Source organism: Indicator indicator, chromosome 19 (genome assembly GCF_027791375.1).
Source record: "Indicator indicator isolate 239-I01 chromosome 19, UM_Iind_1.1, whole genome shotgun sequence".
Taxonomy (NCBI): domain Eukaryota; kingdom Metazoa; phylum Chordata; class Aves; order Piciformes; family Indicatoridae; genus Indicator; species Indicator indicator.
The window spans coordinates 21,331,703-21,352,895 of NC_072028.1; the positions used below are offsets into that span (position 1 = coordinate 21,331,703).

General features: G+C 60.3%; 1 protein-coding gene across 1 annotated transcript in view; it reads left to right on the top strand.

The window, feature by feature from the left end:
• Positions 1 to 19,798, top strand: part of HYDIN (HYDIN axonemal central pair apparatus protein) — a gene marked incomplete at its 3' end in the record, with an annotated part of 127,387 nt that extends 107,589 nt beyond the window's left edge. Inside the window, exons 36-49 of the mRNA XM_054389669.1 lie at positions 1,061 to 1,120; positions 3,366 to 3,539; positions 4,947 to 5,140; positions 6,610 to 6,717; positions 7,470 to 7,653; positions 8,841 to 8,986; positions 14,088 to 14,168; positions 14,331 to 14,864; positions 15,295 to 15,504; positions 16,076 to 16,278; positions 16,433 to 16,615; positions 17,572 to 17,691; positions 19,373 to 19,532; positions 19,626 to 19,798. Coding sequence (XP_054245644.1) covers positions 1,061 to 1,120; positions 3,366 to 3,539; positions 4,947 to 5,140; positions 6,610 to 6,717; positions 7,470 to 7,653; positions 8,841 to 8,986; positions 14,088 to 14,168; positions 14,331 to 14,864; positions 15,295 to 15,504; positions 16,076 to 16,278; positions 16,433 to 16,615; positions 17,572 to 17,691; positions 19,373 to 19,532; positions 19,626 to 19,798 — 2,530 coding nt within the window. The remainder of the gene's footprint in view (positions 1 to 1,060; positions 1,121 to 3,365; positions 3,540 to 4,946; positions 5,141 to 6,609; positions 6,718 to 7,469; positions 7,654 to 8,840; positions 8,987 to 14,087; positions 14,169 to 14,330; positions 14,865 to 15,294; positions 15,505 to 16,075; positions 16,279 to 16,432; positions 16,616 to 17,571; positions 17,692 to 19,372; positions 19,533 to 19,625) is intronic.
• Between the last annotated feature and the right edge of the window lie 1,395 nt (positions 19,799 to 21,193).

The window sequence follows — 21,193 nt, forward strand, 5'->3', positions numbered from 1 at the left end:
GGTCCTGGCAGGCAGCTCTGAGGTCCCCCTGGAGCCTTCTCCTCTGCAGGCTGCACACCCCCAGCTCCCTCAGCCTGGCCTCACAGCAGAGCTGCTCCAGCCCTTGGAGCATCTTTGTGGCCTCCTCTGGCCTCACTCCACAGCTCTGTGTCCTCCTTCTGCTGGGGACAGCAGAGCTGGAGGCAGGACTGGAGGTGAGGTGTGAGCAGAGCAGAGGGTCACAGTAAATGCTCTGTTTTGCTCTTGCTGCCTCCCCATTTACTTCTGGGCACCTTCAGCAGCCCCTTGGGCAGAGCCTGAAGGAAGGGCAGGGGCAGCACAGGGGTGTGGCACTGGTCCCTGCAGAGTCTCTTCTCCTGGGATCTGAGGAGCTGGTGAGGTGACTACTCCCACCTGGAGTACTGCATCCAGTTCTGGAGCCTCTATTACAAGAGGGATATGGACATGCTGGAAGGTGTCCAGAGAAGGGCCAGGAGGAGGAGCAGAGGGCTGGAGCTGCTCTGCTCTGAGGACAGCCTGAGAGAGTTGGGATTGTGCAGGCTGGAGAGGAGAAGGCTCCCAGGAGACCTTCTGGTGGCCTTGCAGGATCTGAAGGGGGCTCCAAGAAAGCTGGGGAGGGACTTTGGAGGGTGTGAGGGAGTGATAGGAGTGGGGGGGATGGAGCAAAAGTAGAAGTGGGGAGATTGAGATTGGATGTGAGGAAGAAATTCTTGGCCAGGAGGGTGGTGAGAGCCTGGCAGAGGTTGCCCAGGGAGGTGGTGGAAGCCTCTTGCCTGGAGGTTTTTGCAGCCAGGCTGGAGGTGGCTGTGAGCAACCTGCTGTGGTGTGAGGTGTCCCTGCCCATGGCAGGGGGTTGGAGCTGGCTGAGCCTTGAGCTCCCCTCCAGCCCTGACTGATTCTCTGATTCTATGATGACGGTGATGGGGGAGGCAGGAGGTTGATTCTTCTCCCTGATTCTGCACAGCAGGGCAGCAGCCAAGCTCCACCAGAGGAGAACTGGAGGCCAGCCCTGTCCCTAGGGCCCCTGCCCACTGCCCCTCTGCCACCATGTCCCCTGCAGGAGCTGCAGTCCCGTGGCGCGGAGGCATCGTGGTCATCGTCCATGGGGCACCCCTGGCAGGTACTGAGCTGCAGCCCTTGGCTGTGAGGAGAGGGGAAGCAGGAGAGATGTGTCCTGGTGGGTCTGGGGGGCCAGGGGTGCACTAAGAGGAGGCTTGGCTGTGAGGCCATTCAGAGGCTTGGAGAGACTGAGAGCTGGGCAGAGAGGAAGCTAAGGAGGCTCAGCAAGGAGGAGAGCAGAGTCCTGCAGCTGGGCAGGAAGAAGAAACTGCAGCAGGACAGGCTGGGAGGGGATCTGCTGGAGAGCAGCCCCAAGGAGAAGGAGCTGGCAGTGCTGCTGGGCAGCAAGTTCTGCATGGCACAGCAATGTGCCCTGGGGGCCAAGAAGGCCAAGGGGGTCCTGGGGGGCATTCAGCAGAGGGTGGCCAGCAGGGCCAGGGAGGTTCTCCTCCCCCTCTGCTCTGCTCTGCTCTGCTCTGCCCTGGGGAGGCCACAGCTGGAATATTGCATCCAGCTCTGGGCTCCCCAGCTGCAGAGGGACAGGGATCTGCTGGAGAGAGTCCAAGGGAGGGCTCCAAGGCTGCTGAAGGGACTGCAGCACTGCCTGGGGAGGAGAGGCTGAGAGCCCTGGGGGTGCTGAGTCTGCAGAGGAGAAGGCTGAGAGGGATCTGCTCAATGTCTATCCAGAGCTGAGGGCTGGGGGGCAGGAAGGAAGGGACAGGGACAGCCTCTGCTCACTGTGCCCTGGCATAGCACAAGAGGCAATGGATGGAAACTGCAGCACAGGAGGTTCCACCTCAGCAGGAGGAGGAACTTCTGCACTGGGAGGGGGACAGAGCCCTGGAGCAGGCTGCCCAGAGAGGTTGTGGAGTCTCCTGCTCTGGAGCCTTTCCAGCCCTGGCTGGATGTGTTCCTGTGCCACCTGTGCTGCATCCTCTGGTCCTGCTCTCGGAGGGGGCTTAGGTTTGATGATCTTCAAAGGTCCCTTCCAACCGCTGACATCCTGTGAGCTGTGATGCTGCTTGGTTGAGCAGCTGAAGTGACTCGAGGTGGGGCACAGCTCTGCTGGTGTGGCCCCAGGCCCTCAGCAGCTGCTGGAAGTGGTGTGGCTCATCTCGGGTCCATGCAGCTGGACTCTCATTCCCACAAAGAGGGTGACCATGCCCACAGTGCCTGGTGCCCACGTTGTGGAGCAGTCCCCAGGCCCAGATGTGGCCTGAGGCAACCCCAGCCAGGGTCTGAGTGGTGGTGGGACAGGGCTCAAAGCAGCAGCCTTGAGGTGGATGCACAATGGATGGAGTCCTCAGCTGAAGATGAGGTGGATGTGCTCCAGCTGGCTCTGGAGGATGCTGCTTCTTCCCACATTCCAGCTGCCCCCCCTGCTGGATTTGCCTAAGGGGGCCCTTGCTTCCCAACTGTCCTTAAGGCTTTGGAATCCTCTTTAGGGACCTTGCAGAGCCTATGCCTGGAAAGCCCTCAGAGTATAAATGTCAGCAGGCAGAACCACAGAACTGTTTGGGTTGGAAAAGTCCTCCAAGATCTCCAACCAGCAACCCCAGCCCACCATGGCCATCAAACCACATCCCCAAGTACCATGGCCACACAGTTCTGGAACACCTCCAGATGTGGCCTCACCAGTGCTGAGTATCTGGGGACAATCCCTGCCCTGGGATGGGGACTCCACCACTGCCCTGGGCAGCTCTTTTGGGAAAGAAATTGTTCCTCCTGGCTGCTCCAAACCTGCCCTGGGGCAACTTGGTGCTGTTTCCTCTTGTTTCCTGGGAGCAGAGCCCAACCCCCACCTGGCTGCAGCCTCCTCTCAGGAGCTGTAGAGAGCAATGAGGTCTCCCTCAGCCTCCTCTTCTCCACACCAAACCCCCCCAGCTCCCTCAGCTGCTCCTCCCCAGCCCTCTTCTCCAGACCCTTCCCCACCTTTCTTGCCCTTCTCTGGATCTGCTCCAGCCTCTCAATGTCCTTCTTGGAGTGAGGAGCCCAAAACTGACCCCAGGATTTGAGGTGCAGCCTCCCCAGTGCCCATTCCAGAGGCACAATCCCTGCCCTGCTCCTGCTGCCCACACCATTGCTGCTCCAGGCCAGGCTGCTGGTGCCCTTCTTGCCCACCTGGCCACCCCCCGGGGTTCCTCTCCAGCTGCTGCCACCCAGCACCCACCAGGTCCTTCTGCACTGGGCACTTCCCAGCCACTCTGCCCCGAGCCTGGAGCCTTCCTGGGGTTGTTGTGAGCCCAGAGCAGGACCCAGCCCTTGGCGTGGTGGAAGCTCATCCCCTGCCTCTCTCTTTCCCGCAGGCAAGACGTCGGCAGCCGCCGCCCTGTCGAAGCGCTACGGCGCTGCCTGCCTCTCGCTGGAGGCTGCGCTGAGCCAGGCGCTGGCGGCCGGCAACGGCGGGGCCGGGCCGAGTGTCCGGGAGCTGGGCACCGCCGCTGCCAGCCACAACAGCCAGCAGCAGCCAGAGGATGGCCGTAAGGAGACCCCCTGGGCACGGAGCCCACCGAGGCTTGCCGCTCCTGCCGGCTCCAGAGCAGTGGAAGCAGGCCCGGGGGGCAGGGAGGGTCCGGAGGAGGGACTGGGAAACGGGCAGCGGGTGGGAACAGCTCTGCCGTGGGGACAGGATGAGAGCTGGGAGGGAGCAGCCTTCCAATATCTGAAGGGGGCTCCAGGAAGGATGGAGAGAGACTGCTCCCAAAGGCCTGCAGGGACAGGACCAGAGACAATGGCTTCAAACTAGAGCTGAGAGATTGGATGTGAGGAACAAGTTCTGCACCATGAGGGTGGTGGAACACTGGAACAGGTTGCCCAGGGAGGTAGTTGAGGCTCCATCCCTGGAGATACTCAAGGTGAGGCTGGACAGGGCTCTCGACAACCTGCTCTAGTTGGGGATGTCCCTGCTGAGTGCAGGGTTGGACTGGATGAGCTTTGGAGGTCCCTTCCAGCCCAGACCTTTCTGTGATTCTGTGTCTTTGTGGCTTCACAAACGTGAGAGGAAGGGAAAAAGCTCCAGAGGGTTCCCTGGAGATGTTCCCAGCTCATAGAATCACAGAGCTGGCAGGGCTGGAGGGGAGCTCAAGGCTCAGCCAGCTCCAACCCCCTGCCATGGGCAGGGACACCTCACACCACAGCAGGTTGCTCACAGCCACCTCCAGCCTGGCTGCAAAAACCTCCAGGCAGGAGGCTTCCACCACCTCCCTGGGCAACCTCTGCCAGGCTCTCACCACCCTCCTGGGCAAGAATTTCTTCCTCACATCCAATCTCAATCTCCCCACTTCTACTTTTGCTCCATCCCCCCCACTCCTATCACTCCCTCACACCCTCCAAAGTCCCTCCCCAGCTTTCTTGGAGCCCCCTTCAGATCCTGCAAGGCCACCAGAAGGTCTCCTGGGAGCCTTCTCCTCTCCAGCCTGCACAACCCCAACTCTCTCAGGCTGTCCTCAGAGCAGAGCAGCTCCAGCCCTCATGTCCATGGAGCTGTTCTCCACCTGAGCCCAGACACTGCTAGGAAGCTTTTCATGGGCAGTTGGTGCCCCTGAGCTCTGCAGGGTGAGGCCAGAGCTTGGCTCTGGCTCTGCTTGGGGAAGTTTTACATTGCTCAGCTTTGAGGCTGGATGGGTTGAGAGCTGGTGACAGGACCCCAGTGGGGTTGTCCCATGCAGAGGTGGGAGATGGATGCTGCAGGTGGGGGCAGGGCATCAGAACCTCTCTGGCTTGCAGATGCAGTGCCAGGCTGGTCTGTTCTGCCATGTGAGGAGGAGAGCAGGGCAGGAGCTGCCCCTGCAGAGCAGGAGGTGCAGTGTCCCTGCCAGGGTGCTGGAGGGGGCAGGTTCCTGCCAGCTCCCACAGCAGGCCCCCTGAGCCCTCTGTGCCCTCCACAGGTCCAAGGGAAGCTGGCTCCCTGGGGCAGCAGTGCAGTGCCAAGGCCATGCCCAGCTCCTCCCTGAGCCTGGCCAGCTCTGGGGACAAGGGCAGCCAGCGGCCACTCAGCTCCAGAGGCCAGGCCAGAGCCACGGCGGGCAGGGGGAAGGCATCAGCTGAGAGACAGCTTCCAATGGAGTCTTCAGGCTCCCAGGTGAGGCATGGCCTGCCCTGGCTGGTGCCAGGGACATTTCTGTCCCCTTGGACAACCACAGAACCGTTTGGGTTGGAAGAGAAATGTCAGATCCTCCAGAAGCCAGTGCCACCAGCACTGCCAGGGCACCACCACCGTGCCCTCAGCACCACAGCTCCAGGGCTTTGAAACCCCTCCAGGGATGGAGACTCCACCACTGCCCTGGGCCAGGCCTGGAAAATCCTTTTGGGGAAGAAATTGTTCCTCCTGGCTGCTCCAAACCTGCCCTGGGGCAACTTGGTGCTGTTTCCTCTTGTTTCCTGGGAGCAGAGCCCAACCCCCACCTGGCTGCAGCCTCCTCTCAGGAGCTGGAGAGAGCAATGAGGTCTCCCTCAGCCTCCTCTTCTCCACACCAAACCCCCCCAGCTCCCTCAGCTGCTCCTCCCCAGCCCTCTTCTCCAGACCCTTCCCCACCTTTCTTGCCCTTCTCTGGACCTGCTCCAGCTCCTCAGTGTCCTTCTGGCAGTCAGGAGCCCAAACCTGACCCCAGGATTTGAGGTGCAGCCTCCCCAGTGCCCATTCCAGAGGCACAATCCCTGCCCTGCTCCTGCTGCTCACACCATTGCTGCTCCAGGCCAGGCTGCTGGTGCCCTTCTTGCCCACCTGGGCACCCCTGGGCTCATCTTCAGCTGCTGCCAACCAGCATCCTCAGGTCCTTTTCCACCAACCACTCTGCCCTAAGCCTGGAGCCTTCCTGGGGTGGTTGTGACCCAAAAGCAGGATCTAGCCCTTGGCTTTGTTGAATCTCATCCCATTGGCCTCAGCCATGGATCCAGCCTGGCCAGGGCCCTCTGCAGAGCCTCCCAACCCTCCAGCAGATCACCACTGACTCCCAGCTTGGTGTCATCTGCAAACTGCCTGAGGGTGCCTCAGTCCCCTCCCTCCCCAGATCATTGATGAAGATACTGAACAGAGATGGCCCCAGCTCCTACCCATGCTCTGAGGCAGGCAGCTTCCCATACAAGAGATGCTGACTGCTCTTGGGTCTCTCTAGTCCCTCAGGCTTGCCTGGCTCCAGGAACCCTTTCTCCACCTCAGCCTGGAAATTCCTTTCCCAAGAAAGCTGGGGAGGGACTTTGGCCAGGATGAGGGACAATGGCTTGGAGCTGGGAGAGGGGAGAGTGAGAGTGGAGAGGAGGAAGAAATTGTTGTCAGTGAGGGTAGGGAGACACTGGCACAGGTTGCCCAGGGAGGCTGTGTCTGCCCCCTGCCTGGAGGTGTTCAGGACCAGGCTGGATGAGGCCCTGAGCAGGCTGTGCTGGTGGGAGGTGTCCCTGCCCATGGCAGGGGGTTGGAGCTGGAGGATCTTTGAGGTCCCTTCCAACCCAACACATTCCATGGATTCCTGACAGCCAGGCACAGACACCTCCTGGTCTGAGGTGCTCAGCTCTGCTGGGCTGCTGCAGCTCTGCTCCCTCTCTCCCCTCCCTGCACAGCGCTGGCTGAGCCCCGGTGAGAGCACAGCAGCAGAGCTGGGCCCCAGGAGCTGCCTGCTGCCTGAGGACCTGCTGGTGGCCATCCTCTCTGAAAGGCTGCAGGTAGGTGGTATGGGGGAAAATGACATCTTCCTGCTGGAGAGGGGCAGCTGGGAGAGGAGGAGGAGGAGGAAGAAGAGTAGAAACAGGAGGAAGAGGAGGAGGAGTCCTGCTGATGGAGGTGAAGCTGCAGAGCTGATGGAGCCATGGGGAAGGATCCTTTGACAGCTCCTCTGGGGAAACCTCACCTGGGATGCTGTGTCCAGATATGAGACCCCCAACACAAGAGGGACCTGGACCTCATGGAGCAGGTCCACAGGAGGCCACAGAGATGATCAGAGGCTGCAGAACCTCCCTGTGGGGCCAGGCTGGGAGAGTTGGGGCTGTGCAGCCTGCAGAAGAGAAGGCTGCAGGGAGAGCTGAGAGCTGCAGCTGAAGCTCTGCAGGGGAGCTGCAGGCAGGCTGGGGAGGGACTGTTCAGAAGGGGCTGTGGGGATAGGCCCAGGGGCAATGGTTTGGAAGTGGAGCAGGGCAGTTAGGTTGGAGCTCAGGAGGAAGTTGTGCCCAGGGAGGCTGGGCAGACACTGGCACAGGTTGCCCAGGGAGGTGCTGGAGGCTCCATCCCTGGAGCCATTCAAGCTCAGCCTGGCTGTGTCCCTGGGCAGCCTGCTGCAGCTGGAGGTGTCCCTGCTGCCTGCAGGGGTTGGGCAGGATGCCCTTGGAGGGTCCCTTCCATCCCCATGCCAGCTGTGCAGATGTGGCTCTGGGTTCACTGACTGGCCCACAGCTGCTTTTCTCTTGGCCTTTCCCCACAGCTGAGTGACTGCTGCCAGGGAGTGGTGTTTGATGGCCTGGAGACCTCCTTTGCCAGCAGCATGGCCTCTGCTCTCCTCTGCCTGCTCAAAGCTGTTGGAAACTGCCCTCACATCTATTTTGTGAACCTGTTCCAGGACTATGCCTCTTGGCAAGCCAGGCAGAGAGCTGCAGAAGAGCTGCAAGGTGAGACTCAGCTTCCTGCCTCCCAAATCTCTTCTCCTCAGCTTCTTGCCTCCCAAATCTCTTCTCCTCAGCTCCTTGCCTCCCAAATCTCTTCTCCTCAGCTCCCTGCCTCCCAAATCTCTTCTCCTCAGCTCCTTGCCTCCCAAATCTCTTCTCCTCAGCTCCTTGCCTCCCAAATCTCTTCTCCTCAGCTCCTTGCCTCCCAAATCTCTTCTCCTCAGCTCCCTGCCTCCCAAATCTCTTCTCCTCAGCTCCCTGCCTCCCAAATCTCTTCTCCTCAGCTCCTTGCCTCCCAAATCTCTTCTCCTGCTTCCTGCCTCCCAAATCTCTTCTCCTCAGCTCCTTGCCTCCCAAATCTCTTCTCCTCAGCTCCCTGCCTCCCAAATCTCTTCTCCTCAGCTCCCTGCCTCCCAAATCTCTTCTCCTCAGCTCCCTGCCTCCCAAATCTCTTCTCCTCAGCTCCCTGCCTCCCAAATCTCTTCTCCTCAGCTCCCTGCCTCCCAAATCTCTTCTCCTCAGCTCCCTGCCTCCCAAATCTCTTCTCCTCAGCTCCTTGCCTCCCAAATCTCTTCTCCTCAGCTCCTTGCCTCCCAAATCTCTTCTCCTCAGCTCCTTGCCTCCCGAATCTCTTCTCCTCAGCTTCCTGCCTCCCGAATCTCTTCTCCTCAGCTTCCTGCCTCCCACATCTCTTCTCCTCAGCTCCTTGCCTCCCGAATCTCTTCTCCTCAGCTTCCTGCCTCCCACATCTCTTCTCCTCAGCTCCCTACCTCCCAAATCTCTTCTCCAGAGCCCTCAGCCTTGTCCATGTGCATCTGGGTCAGCAGCAGAGCTGGTGGGAGGTGTTTTTAGGAAGCCTTCCACCTCCTGCCTCATTGCATCTCCTGGAAACACAGCAGAGCTGAGGCTGGGAGGCTTCTCTCAGTCTCCAGCACTGAAGCTTGACCCCAGGTGCAGGCTGCTGTGTCTCAATGAGCAGCAGCCAGATGTGCACCACACTGGTGCAAGGCAGAGGAGCTCCCAGGCAGGTGCTGGTTTGGGGGATTCTCTGGAGCTGGGGGCAGGGCTGTGAGCTCCCTGCCCTCTCCTGGCAGGGGGCTGGGCTGGGTTGGGCCAGAGCTGGTGCTCCTCACAGCCCTCCCCAGCACTGTAAGCTCTGCTGATGGTCTCTCCTCCTGTCCCTGCTGAAGGACTGCAGCAGGAAGCAGCAGCCAGGAGGGAGGAAGCACAACTCTGGGAGCTGGGTGAGGATGAGTATGAAGCCCTCACGGAGGAGAAGAAAACTCAGCTGGAGGGCAGGATCCGACAGCTCCAGCGGGACAGGAAGCAGAGGTCTGTAAGCCCTGAAAGCTGTCCCTGCTCTGGGGACCTTGGCTGAGCTCAGGGAGGTTCCAGAGAAGAGGCCAAAAAGTGTCCATGCCAAGGGGCACAAGGATGGTGCCTTCCAGCTCAGAACCACAGAGGCCTTGGAAGGCAGCTCCTGAGGTCATCCAGCCCAAGCCCCCTGCCAGAGCAGCATCACCCAGGGCAGGGCACACAGAACACACCCGGGGGGGGCTGGAAGCTCTCCAGAGCAGGAGACTCCACAACCTCTCTGGGCAGCCTGCTCCAGGCCTCCACACCAAAGAAGTTTCTCCTCCTGTTGAGGTGGAACCTCCTGGGTTCCATCTCATCCCTGTTGGTCCTTGTGCTGTCCCTGGGCACCACCCAAAGGAGCCTGGCACCTCCATCCTGGCACCTTCATCCTGGCACCCACTCCCCCAGCTATTGATAGACATTGATCAGATCCCTTTCAGCCTTCTCTCCACACTAAACACCCCCAGGGCTCTCAGTCTCTCTCCACAAGGGAGATGCTCAACTCCCCAAATCATCCTCCTGGCTCTCCCTTGGACTCTCTCCAGCAGGTCTCTGTCTCTCTTGAACTGGGGAGCCCCAAACTGGACACAGGATTGCAGCTGTGGTCTCAGCAGGACAGAGCAGAGAGGCAGCAGAACCTCCCCAGCCCTCCTGGCCACACTCTCCTTGCTGCCCCCCAGGACCCCATTGGCTCTCTTGGCCACAAGGACACTTTGCTGTCCCATGCAGAACTTGCTGCCCACCAGCACTCCAAGGCCCTTCTCCATGCAGCTGCTTCCCACCAGGACAATCCCTGGGCTGTGCTGGTGCCTGGGGTTGCTCCTCCACACGTGCAGGAGGAACCTCCCTGGTTCCCAGCAAAGGAGGAACCTTCCTGCCCAGGGCAGTGGTGGAGTCTCCATCCCTGGAGGGGTTTCAAAGCTGTGGAGCTGTGGTGCTGAGGGCCATGGGTTGGTGGTGCCCTGGCAGGGCTGGATTCAGGATTGGACTGGATGATCTGAAAGGTCTCTTCCAAGCCAAAGCACTCTGTGGTTGCAGGTTCAACAAGACCAAGTGCAGCTGGGTCAGGGCAATCCCAAGCACAAATCCAGGCTGGGCAGGGACTGGCTGGAGAGCAGCCCTGAAGGAAAGGCCTTGGGGGTGCTGGGGGAGGAGAAGCTCAGCAGGAGCCAGCAGTCAGCACTTGCAGCCCAGAGAGCCAAGCAGAGCCTGGGCTGCAGCAGCAGAAGTGTGGCCAGCAGGGCCAGGGAGGGGATTCTGCCCCTCTGCTCCACTCTGCTGAGACCACACCTGGAGCTCTGGGTCCAGTGCTGGAGCCTCTGTTCCAGGAAGGATCTGGAGGGGCTGGAAGCTGTCCAGAGGAGGGCCACCAGGATGAGCAGAGGGCTGGAGCTGCTCTCCTAGGAGGAGAGAGTGAGGGAGTTGGGGCTGTTCAGTCTGGAGAAGAGAAGGCTCTGAGGTGACCTTCTTGTGGCCTTGCAGTATCTAAAGGGATAAGAAAGCTGGGGAGGGACTTTGGAGGGTGTGAGGGAGTGATAGGACTTGGGGGGATGGTACAAAGCTGGAAGTGGGGAGATTCAGACTGGATGTGAGGAAGTTCTTCCCCATGAGAGTGGTGAGAGCCTGGAATGGGTTGTCCAGGGAGGTGGTTGAGGCTCCATCCCTGGAGGTGTTTAAGGCCAGGCTGGATGAGGCTCTGGCCAGCCTGATCCAGTGTGAGGTGTCCCTGCCCATGGCAGGGGGGTTGGACTGGATGATCCTTGAGCTCCCTTCCAGCCCTGCCTGATTCTCTGATTCTAATTTGCCCAGGGTGTGAGGATTGGCAGCTGCTCTGTGCTGGGCAGTCAAGAGAGAGCTCCAGCCAGCAGTGTGCAGTGGTGGTGGAGCAGTCTCAGGCAGTGTGCTGCAGTGACCTTGCTGCACAATTCCCACTCTGGGATACAGCAAGGCCCAGCTGTGGCTGGCCCTGAAGGCCCCCTCTACCTTTCCTCACTTTGAATTCTCAGCCTTCCCAGCTCCATGGAAATGTTCTGAGGGCTCTGCATGGCCTCAGGGGCAGTGAGTGCTGGGTAGGGAACTGGAGCTGGAGGGTTGAGCCCAGAGAGCGGTGGTGAATGGTGCCACTGCCAGCTGGCAGCCAGGCACTAGTGGTGCCCCCCAGGGATCAGTTCTGGGCCCCATCCTGTTCAGTATCTTCACTGATGATCTGGGTGAGGAGATAGAATCTCCCATTAGTAAGTTTGCAGATGACACCAAGCTGGGGGCAGGAGTGGATCTGTTGGAGCCTACGAGGTCTCTGCAGAGGGACCTTGACAGGCTGGACAGATGGGCAGAGCCCAACAGGATGGCATTCAATAAGTCCAAGTGCCAGGTGCTGCATTTTGGTCACACCAACCCCATGCAGAGCTACAGGCTGGGGACAGAGTGGCTGAGAGCAGCCAGAGAGGGACCTGGGGGTGCTGGTGGGCAGCAGCTGAACAGGAGCCAGCAGTGTGCCCAGGTGGCCAAGAAGGCCAATGGCATCCTGGCCTGCATCAGGAAGAGTGTGGCCAGCAGGGGCAGGGAAGTCATCCTGCCCTGTGCTCAGCACTGGTCAGGCCACACCTGGAGTGCTGTGTCCAGTACTGGGCTCCTCAGGTTAAGAAGGAGATTGAGAGGCTGGAAGGTGTCCAGAGAAGGGCAACGAGGCTGGGGAGGGGTCTGGGGCACAGGGCTGGGGAGGGGGCTGGAGCACAAGGCTGGGGAGGGGTCTGGAGCACAGGACTGGGGAGGGGTCTGGGGCACAGGGCTGGGGAGGGGTCTGTGGCACAGGGCTGGGGAGGGGGCTGGGGCACGAGGCTGGGGAGGGGTCTGGGGCACGAGGCTGGGGAAAGGTCTGAGGCACAAGGCTGGGGAGGGGGCTGGAGCACAGCCCTGTGAGGAGAGGCTGAGGGAGCTGGGGGTGTTCAGCCTGGAGAAGAGGAGGCTCAGGGCAGACCTCATTGCTCTCCACAACTCCCTGCAGGGAGGCTGTAGCCAGCTGGGGGTTGGGCTCTGCTCCCAGGCAAGCAGTGACAGAAGGAGAGGACTCAGTCTCAAGCTGCCCCCGGGGAGGTTTGGGCTCGAGGTGAGGAGAAAGTTCTTCCCAGAAAGAGCCATGGGATGTGCTGCCCAGGGAGGTGGTGGAGTCACCATCCCTGGAGGGGTTCATAAAAAGCTTGGCTGTGGCACTGGGAGCCAGGGTTTGGTTGTCAGGAGGTGTTGGCTATTAGGTGATAGGTTGGGCTTGATGACCTCTGAGGTCTTTTCCTGCCTGGCTGATTCTGTGGTTCTGTGAGAGTGAAGTGCAGGAGCAGTAGCACTGCAGGAGCCCAGGGCTCTGGTGGTGACTCTCAGAGATGTTTTCTCTCTGTCTTGCTGAAGGGCCAGGGAGCAGCTGGCTGCAGAGCGTGGGGGCAAGCACTTGAAGGAGGAAGAAAAGCTGAAGAGGTTTAAGCAGGGGAAGAGTGAGCATGGAAAAGGCAAAGGGAAGAAAAGGCAATCCCTGGCCATGCAGGTAGGTGAGCAGGAGCCCTGGGGACCTTCCTGCTGAGCTGCAGCACTGCTCAGAGTGCAGCAGCCACACACAGTGCTGGGCAGCCATGGGTGGGAAACAACCAGGCTGCACCTGCAGTCCTGGGGTCAGTTCTGGGCCCCTCACTGCCAGAAGGACACTGAGGAGCTGGAGCAGGTCCAGAGAAGGGCAAGAAAGGTGGGGAAGGGTCTGGAGAAGAGGGCTGGGGAGGAGCAGCTGAGGGAGCTGGGGGGGTTTGGTGTGGAGAAGAGGAGGCTGAGGGAGACCTCATTGCTCTCTCCAGCTCCTGAGAGGAGGCTGCAGCCAGGTGGGGGTTGGGCTCTGCTCCCTAGTCTCAGGGGATAGAAGGAGAGGAAATGTCCTGAAATTGTGCCAGGGTTGGAGGTGAGGAACATTATCTTTGGTGCAAGAGTGGTGAGGGATTGGCAGAGGCTGCCCAGGGAGGTGGTGGAGTCCCCATGCCTGGAGGGGTTCCAGAACCTGTGGCCATGGCACCTGGGGCCATGGTTTGGTGACCATGGGGGGGTTGGGTTGAAGGTTGGATTGGATGGCCTTGGAAGAGCTTTTCCAACCCAAACCATTCCGTGCTTCACCAGGGGCTTTTCCATGGGTCTGTGGGTGAGCTGGTGCCTCTGAGTCATGGCTTCACACAACTCCAGACATCCCCTCTGAAGCTTTGGTCCAGCTTTTCTCCCCACCCTGCATGTGCCCTACAGCCATGGCCCCTCTGGGGAGTGAGGTCTGCTCCTGCATGTCTGGCAGGAGAGACAAGCAGGCCCCAGGTGCTTGTTAGCAGCCTGGCTTCCCAAAGAGTCAGAAGCAGGGTGGGCAGCAGGGCCAGGAGGTGCCCATCCCCCTGTGCTCAGCTCTGGGGAGGCCACAGCTCAAGTGCTGTGCTCAGCTCTGGGCTCCTCACTCCAGGAAGGACCTTGAGGGGCTGGAGCCTGTCCAGAGCAGGGCAAGGAGGCTGGAGAAGGGCCTGGAGCCCCTGGGCTAGAGGAGGGGCTGAGGGAGCTGAGGGTGTTCAGGCTGGAGAGGAGGAGGCTGAGGGAGACCTCAGTGCTCTCTGCAGCTCCCTGAAGGGAGGATGGAGTCAGCAGGGAGCAGCCTCTGCTCCTTGGGGGCAAGGGACAGGAGCAGAGGAGATGGTTCCAAGCTGCCCAGGGGAGGCTCAGGCTGGATCTCAGGAAATCTTTCTGCCCTGGAAGGGATCTCAGACATTGGGAGAGGCTGCCCAGGGCAGTGCTGCAGTCTCCATCCCTGGGGGTGTTCCAGCAGCTGTGGAGCTGGGGCTTAGGGACATGGTTTGGGATTGAGCCTAAACTGGGCTGAGGGTTGGGCTGGATGAGCTTGGAGGTCTCTTCCAACCTGATGTTTGCTGTGATTCTGTGCTCAGCACCCCAAGGGCATAGAAGAGGACAAGCAGCACAAGGAAGAGGACAAGGAGGGCAAGAAAGAGGAGAAGCAGAGCAAGGAAGAGGAGGACAAACAGAGTAAGGAAGAGAAGAAGCAGGGCAAGGAAGAGGAGGACAAACAGAGCAAGGAAGAGGAAGAGAAGCAGAGCAAGGAAGAGGAGGAGAAGCAGAGCAAGGAAGAGGAGGAGAAGCAGAGCAAGGAAGAGGAGGAGAAGCAGAGCAAGGAAGAGGAGGAGAAGCAGAGCAAGGAAGAGGAGGAGAAGCAGAGCAAGGAAGAGGAGGAGAAGCAGAGCAAGGAAGAGGAGAAGCAGAGCAAGGAAGAGGAGAAGCAGAGCAAGGAAGAGGAGGACAAACAGAGTAAGGAAGAGAAGAAGCAGGGCAAGGAAGAGGAGGACAAACAGAGCAAGGTTCCCCTGGCAGATACCTGCTCACAGGTGGCGATGCAGCCCTCAGAGCCAGAACAGGAGGAAAACGAAGGCAAAGCCCAGAGCGAGAGTGAGAAGGACTTGGCCCTGAGGTTTAAGGCTTATGAGGCATCGCAGAAGGACGTGGCACACATTCTGTCGTGCTGGGACAGGGTGCAGGGTGTGCTGCTGGCCCCTTCAGGCCCAGAGGAGAGGCAGCAGCCAGTAGCAGAGCAGCGCCGGCGTCTGTCCAGCCGCAGGAGCAGGAAGGGCAAAGAGCAGGAGCAGCAGGAGAGGCTGCAGAAAGAGCACCTGGAGAAGGAGAAGCTGGAGAAACTGAAGCCTCTGGAGCTGGAAGGAGGAGGTGCAGCAGGCTCAGGCAGGAGCCATGCTGTTGGGGTGCCCTGCTTGGCCGTCGAGGTCCTGAGCTGTGAAGATGTGACGAGGACAGTCCTGGAGAGCAGCAAGCTGCCAAGGGCAGAGCAGGTACAGCCTGCCCTGGGCTGGGCCCTGGGGCCCTGTGTGCCACCAGTGACAACAGCAGAGCCCTCTCCAGCCTGCAGCTGCTGCCCCACAGCAGCTCTGTGTCTGGGATGGGGGCACAGAGGGAGGCCTCTCTGTCCAGGCCTCCTGTCTGGAAAGAAAGATGGTGCCAGGGCAGCTCATGGCCATGGTTTCCTTCAGCTGGTGGTGCCAGGGCAGCTCATGGCCATGGTTTCCTTCAGCTGAGTCCCTCAGGGCAGAGATCCCTCTGCAGGTGCCACCTGTAGGTGCTGGCAGTGCTCTGGAGCCTGCCCAGCACCCTGGGCATGGTGCCAGGGCTGTGCTCCACCTCACTCAATCAAAGCTGACCTGAGTGTCTTTAAGGAGGATGGAGGCCCCAGGAACATGACCAAGGTTTGCTCTTCTGCTTCAGGTCCTGGATGAGCTGGGCCTGGGTCCCTCAGGGCCTCCCATCCCCCCCACTGCTTTCTACTCTGTGGTTCACTACCCAGCCAAGAGGGAAGGGCCTGCAGCAGAAGCCCTCCAGCACTTCACCTTGGTTGTGCCAGCAGCTGCCACAGTGCCAGAAGAGAAGGAGGATACCAAAAGTGTGGTGGATGCCCCCTCTGTGCCCACAGTGAAGGTGCCAGGGCAGGGTTCAGGCTGGATGGGGGCATGAGGGGGCAGGTAGAATGGGAAAGGGTCAGAGTGGAAGGGCAATGGAGTTGTAAGGGGGCTCTGTGCCTGCAGAGATCCCTTCTGGCTGTCCAGGAGAGACAGAGAGCTCTGCTTGAGACACAGGGCAAGGCTGGGAGAGGAGAGGCAAAGCCTCACCTCAAGCATAGAGTTCCCAGGGCTGGAAGGGAGCTCAAGGCTCAGCCAGCTCCAACCCCCCTGCCATGGGCAGGGACACCTCACACCACAGCAGGTTGCTCACAGCCACCTCCAGCCTGGCTGCAAAAACCTCCAGGCAGGAGGCTCCTACAACCCCTGCCCTGCACCTCAAACCTTCAGCTGGGGCATGCAGAGCTGGACAGCAGCTGGCACCAAGTGCTGGCAACCCAGAACTAGCCCTGTGCTGGGGGAGCAGGGGCAGGGAGGGGATTCTGCCCCTGTGCTGTGCTGTGCTGTGCTGAGCCCTCCCCTGCCCCTGCAGGGCTCTCAGGGCAGGTCTCACCTCTGTCTGCCTTTCCTCTCTCCCTTTTGGGGTGCAGACCTCAGAGGAGCAGGGCACCCCTGCCAGGGGCCTTTCGAGGAGGGAGAGAGCCACTAGGAGCCAGGAGGCTGTGAGGAAGAAGCAGAGCTCTGGCCATGGCAGGAGAGATCTCCAGAGGCCACCCACAGGACCCCCCAGACCTTCCCCTGAGGGGCACCACAGCCGGGTGGGCACTGTGCCACCCCCGGGGGGCTCTGCCAGGTGAGCTGTGGGGGAGGAGGGATCCCTCTGCTTTCAAGCCCAGCTTGCCAAGGAGGGTCCTCAGCCCAGCTGCCCCACAGCAAGCCCCCTCCCCCAGCTGCTCCTGCTCTCATTTGCTGTCAGCAGTGCCTGAGGGTTCCTCTTTCCCTGCCAGGAGGAGCAGCTACCGCTGGGTAGTGCCTGCCCAGGGCCAGCTGAGGCTGCAGATCCACTTCAGCTCCACAGTGCTGGGCCAGTTTGAGCAGAGGCTGCACTTCGAGCTGCTGGGCACAAAGAGACTCTACCAGCTGCACTGCAGGGGCTCCTGCCTGTACCCCACCATCAGCCAGGAGCCAGGGTGAGGCTGGAGCAGGCATCCCCCAGGCAGTGCTCCAGGCTTGGGGCAGTGTGGCTGGAAAGCTGCTGGCACAAAGGGACCTGGGGGTGCTGATGGCCAAGCAGCTGGAGAGGAGCCAGCAGTGTGCCCAGATGGCACAGAGAGCCAAAGGGCTCCTGGCTGGCATCAGCAATGCTGTGCCCAGCAGGAGCAGGGAGGGGATTGTCCCCTGGCACTCAGCTCTGGGGAGGCCACAGCTGGAGTGCTGTGTCCAGTTTGGGGCACTCAGCACAAGAGAGATGTGGAGGTGCTGGTGCCAGGGCAGAGGAGGGCAAGGAAGCTGGGAAGGGCCTGGAGAAGAAATCTGATGGAGAGAGACTGAAGGAGCTGGGGATGGGGAGTGTGAAACAGAGGAGGCTGAGGGGAGACCTCAGTGCTGTCTGCAGCTACCTGAAAGGAGGTTGTGGAGAGGTTGGTGCTGGTCTCTGCTCCCAGGTGATGAGTGACAGAACAAGAGGGAATGGCCTCAAGCTGCCCCTGGGCAGGTTCAGACTGGACAGCAGGAAGATTTTTTTTCCCAGCAAGAGGAGTCAGGGATTGGGATGAGCTGCCCAGGGAGGTGGTGGAGTCCCCAAGCCTGGCTGTGTCTAAAGGTGGTTTGGAGGTGGTGCTTGGGGCTATGGTTTAGGGGTGAGCCTTGCAGAGCAGGGTTCTGGGTCGGCCCTGGGGATCCTGAGGCTCTGCTCCAAGCTGAGTGTTTCTGTGAGTCTGGTGCCACCCTGCTCCCCCTGAGCTCACAGCTCTGCCCCTTGTGCCCCTCTGCCCATCTGCCTGAGCCACCCAGCAGCTGTTCCCATGCTGGAGCTGGGCAGCAGTGCTGGTGCCCCTCAGGCAGCACTCAGAGTTAGGAGTCTGGGAGCAGCTTTGTCTGCTCAGAGCCACCTCACCCTCCTCCCTCCCTGCTCTCCTGTGCCCAGGGTGGTGTTTCCTCGCTGCAGGAAGAGCAAAGCAGCTGATGCCATCATCTTCAAGGAGTATGTGCTGAGCACTGGGGTCTTCCACTTTGGGCCACTGCTGTGTGGCAAGTCAAGAGCCTGGTAGGTGCTGCCCACCCCAAAGGAGTGCCCTGAGGTGCTGCTTGCACAGGGGCTGAGGTGCTGGGATGGGATCTGCAGGGCCTGGCTCCCAGAGACACAGTTCAGGGCAGGTCCAGGCAGAGAGCTGGGAGATTGGTGGCTTGGAAGGAGCAAGGCTGTGGGAACTTGAGTGCTGGAGGAGCCCAGGGGTGCTGGAGGAGCTGGGGAGGGATGGAGCTGATCTTCCTAACCTGGAGGGTGCTTTGGTGGCCAGAGCCACCTGCTGCTTCCAGCCTGAAGGTGACCTGGGGTCACTTGTCAGCCCCCATCTCAGTTTCAGCAGCTGGGAGGTCACAGGCTCAGAGGATGTCAGGGGTTGGAAGGGACCTCTGGAGATCTTCCAGTCCAAGTGCCCTGCCAGAGCAGGACCATGGAATCCAGCAGGCTCACCCAGGACCGGAGCCAAGGCATTCTCCTGGCTTCTTTGGAAGAGAGAAGCTGAATTCCTCCAAACCTCCTGCCCAAGCCTTTCTGCAGGGAAGGAAAGGCAGCAGAGAGGGGGCAGAAGCCAGGTGCCTGCTGTGCTCCTTGTTGAATCCCTGGTTTGTAGAAACACTCTTCAGGTGGTCTGTACTCTTCTGGGATGGAGACATCAAGCATGGGGTGGGCATCAAAGGAAGCCAAGGAGGAGCAGAGGCAGCATGCAAGGTGCCCCTGGCCCTGGTGAGGCTTTCCCTGAGCCTACTTGTGGTCTGTGTGTGCTGGTGGGGCACAGCTCTGTCCTGGCTGTCAGGGGGATGCCCTGCAGAAAAGGGCTTGGGGGTGCTGGTGGGGAAGGAGCTGGCCAGGAGCCAGCAATGGGCACTGGCAGCACAGAAGGCCAAGGGCAGCCTGGGCTGCATCCAAAGCAGTGTGGCCAGAGCTGGAGAGAGAGGATCCTGCCCCTCTGCTCTGCTCTGGGGAGACCTCACCTGCAGGGCTGGGGCCAGCTGTGGGACCCCAACACAAGAGAGACCTGGAGCTGTTGGAGAGGGTCCAGAGGAGGCCACCAATATGATCAAAGGGCTGCAGAAGCTCTGCTGTGGGGCCAGGCTGGGAGAGTTGGGGCTGTGCAGCCTGCAGAAGAGAAGGCTGCAGGGAGAGCTGAGAGCTGCAGCTGAAGCTCTGCAGGGGAGCTGCAGGCAGGCTGGGGAGGGACTGTTCAGAAGGGGCTGTGGGGATAGGCCCAGGGGCAATGGTTTGGAAGTGGAGCAGGGCAGAGTTAGGTTGGAGCTCAGGAGGAAGTTGTGCCCAGGGAGGCTGGGCAGACACTGGCACAGGTTGCCCAGGGAGGTGCTGGAGGCTCCATCCCTGGAGCCATTCAAGCTCAGCCTGGCTGTGTCCCTGGGCAGCCTGCTCCAGCTGGAGGTGTCCCTGCTGCCTGCAGGGGGTGGACAGGATGCCCTTGGAGGGTCCCTTCCAGCCCAGTGCCAGCTGTGCAGCTGTATTTATCCTGTGTCACCAGGCTTTAATTCAACTCAGTTGTAGTGTCATTAGGTTCTGCTCATCACTTTGGTCCTCCCTGCCCTGCCTGGTCCTGTTTCCATCATCTCCCAGTGTCTCTGGACCCTTGGGTTTGGTCTGCTTTCACTTCAGCCTTGTGCTCTCAGGGTGTCAGAGGCCATCAGGGCTCCCCTGCAGCCTTTGCCCCTCCTGTGGCCAGGTACAAGGCTCTGCAGCACCCCAGCAACTGTGAGAAGATCTCCATCCTCAATGCCACCCCCCTGGAGGCAGAGGTGAGCTTCTCCTTTGAGAGGGATGGCAAAGCAGACACCTTCCTCTTGGAGCCTCCCAGCATGAAGCTGAAACCTAAGGAGAAGCAGGTAGGAGGCAGGCAGGAGTTGGGGGACAAGCAGCAGAGCCCAGGAGCCATCTCTCCTGCTCGCTGAATGCTCTTCTCTCTTTCTCTTGGCCAGGAGCTGAGCCTCTGGGCCTACCCCACTTCAGCTGGCCTGGTGGAGGACAGCCTCATCTGCAGCATCAAGGACAACCCAGAGCCAGTGGTCTTCCACCTGTGCTGCCAAGGGGTGCAGGTGGAGCTGGGGGTCAGCCCCAAGCAGCTGCATTTCAGCAAGGTGCTGCTGCACAGGTCAGGCCATGGGCACCCTGCTGCTGGGGGCTCTGCTGGAGCTCCCCTTCACCTCCCCTTGCTGTGTGGCTGCTCAGATGGGAGGCTGGGCCAGCAGCCCTCCTGCTCCCAGCACTTCCCAGCTACTTGCTCACCATTCCTTGCTGGCTTGCATGAGCAGGGTGCCCAGGGAGGTAGTGGAGTCCCCATGCCTGGAGGTGTTCAAGACACTTGTGGCCGTGGTTTGGTGGCCATGGTGGGGTTGGGTTGCTGGTTGGACTGGATCACAGGCTCACAGGATGTTAGGGGCTGGAAGGGACCTCTGGAGAGCTTCCAGTCCAACCCCTGCCAGAGCAGGACCATGGAATCCAGCACAGGTCACACAGGAACACATCCAGCCAGGGCTGGAAAGGCTCCAGAGCAGGAGACTCCACAACCTCTCTGGGCAGCCTGCTCCAGGGCTCTGTCCCCCTCCCAGTGCAGAAGTTCCTCCTCCTGCTGAGGTGGAACCTCCTGTGCTGCAGTTTCCATCCATTGCCTCTTGTGCTATGCCAGGGCACAGTGAGCAGAGGCTGTCCCTGGCCCTTCCTTCCTGCCCCCCAGCCCTCAGCTCTGGATAGACATTGAGCAGATCCCTCTCAGCCTTCTCCTCTGCAGACTCAGCACCCCCAGGGCTCTCAGCCTCTCCTCCCCAGGCAGTGCTGCAGTCCCTTCAGCAGCCTTGGAGGCCTCCCTTGGACTCTCTCCAGCAGATCCCTGTCCCTCTGCAGCTGGATGATCTTGGAGGCCTTTTCCACCCCAATCACTTCTATGATTCTCTGCCCCACAGCTCTGTACCCCCCCAGCTGAGGTCATCCTGATGCATTTGCATCTTCAGTGCTCCTCCAATGGCTCCTCTCTGGCTCCCTTCTGCTGGATACCCTTCTACCACCAAGCTCTCCCCAAGGCTCTCACCTTTCAGGCTTGTAGCAAAGAGAAAACCCTGAAGGATGGTTTCAGACCCATGGTTGGGGCTGCTGCAAGCTGCATTCCTGCAGGAGCCCTCAGAGCAGCCTTCCAGCACCTGAAGGGGCTCCAGGAGAGCTGGGGAGGGACTTGGGACAAGGGCTGGCAGTGCCAGGATGAGGGAGAATGGCTTGGAGCTGGGAGAGGGGAGAGTGAGAGTGGAGAGGAGGAAGGAATTGTTGTCAGTGAGGGTGGGGAGACACTGGCACAGGTTGCCCAGGGAGGCTGTGGCTGCCCCCTGCCTGGAGGTGTTCAGGACCAGGCTGGATGAGTTCTGTTTTGTGGCTTTGTGCCTTCCCTGAGCAGATCTCTAGGCTCAAATGAAGCATTTCAGAGATCCTGTTTTAAACTCAGCATCAATTTTGCACCCCAGAGTCTCCTTCTGTGGAGAGCTCCCAACTCCCCCTGGGC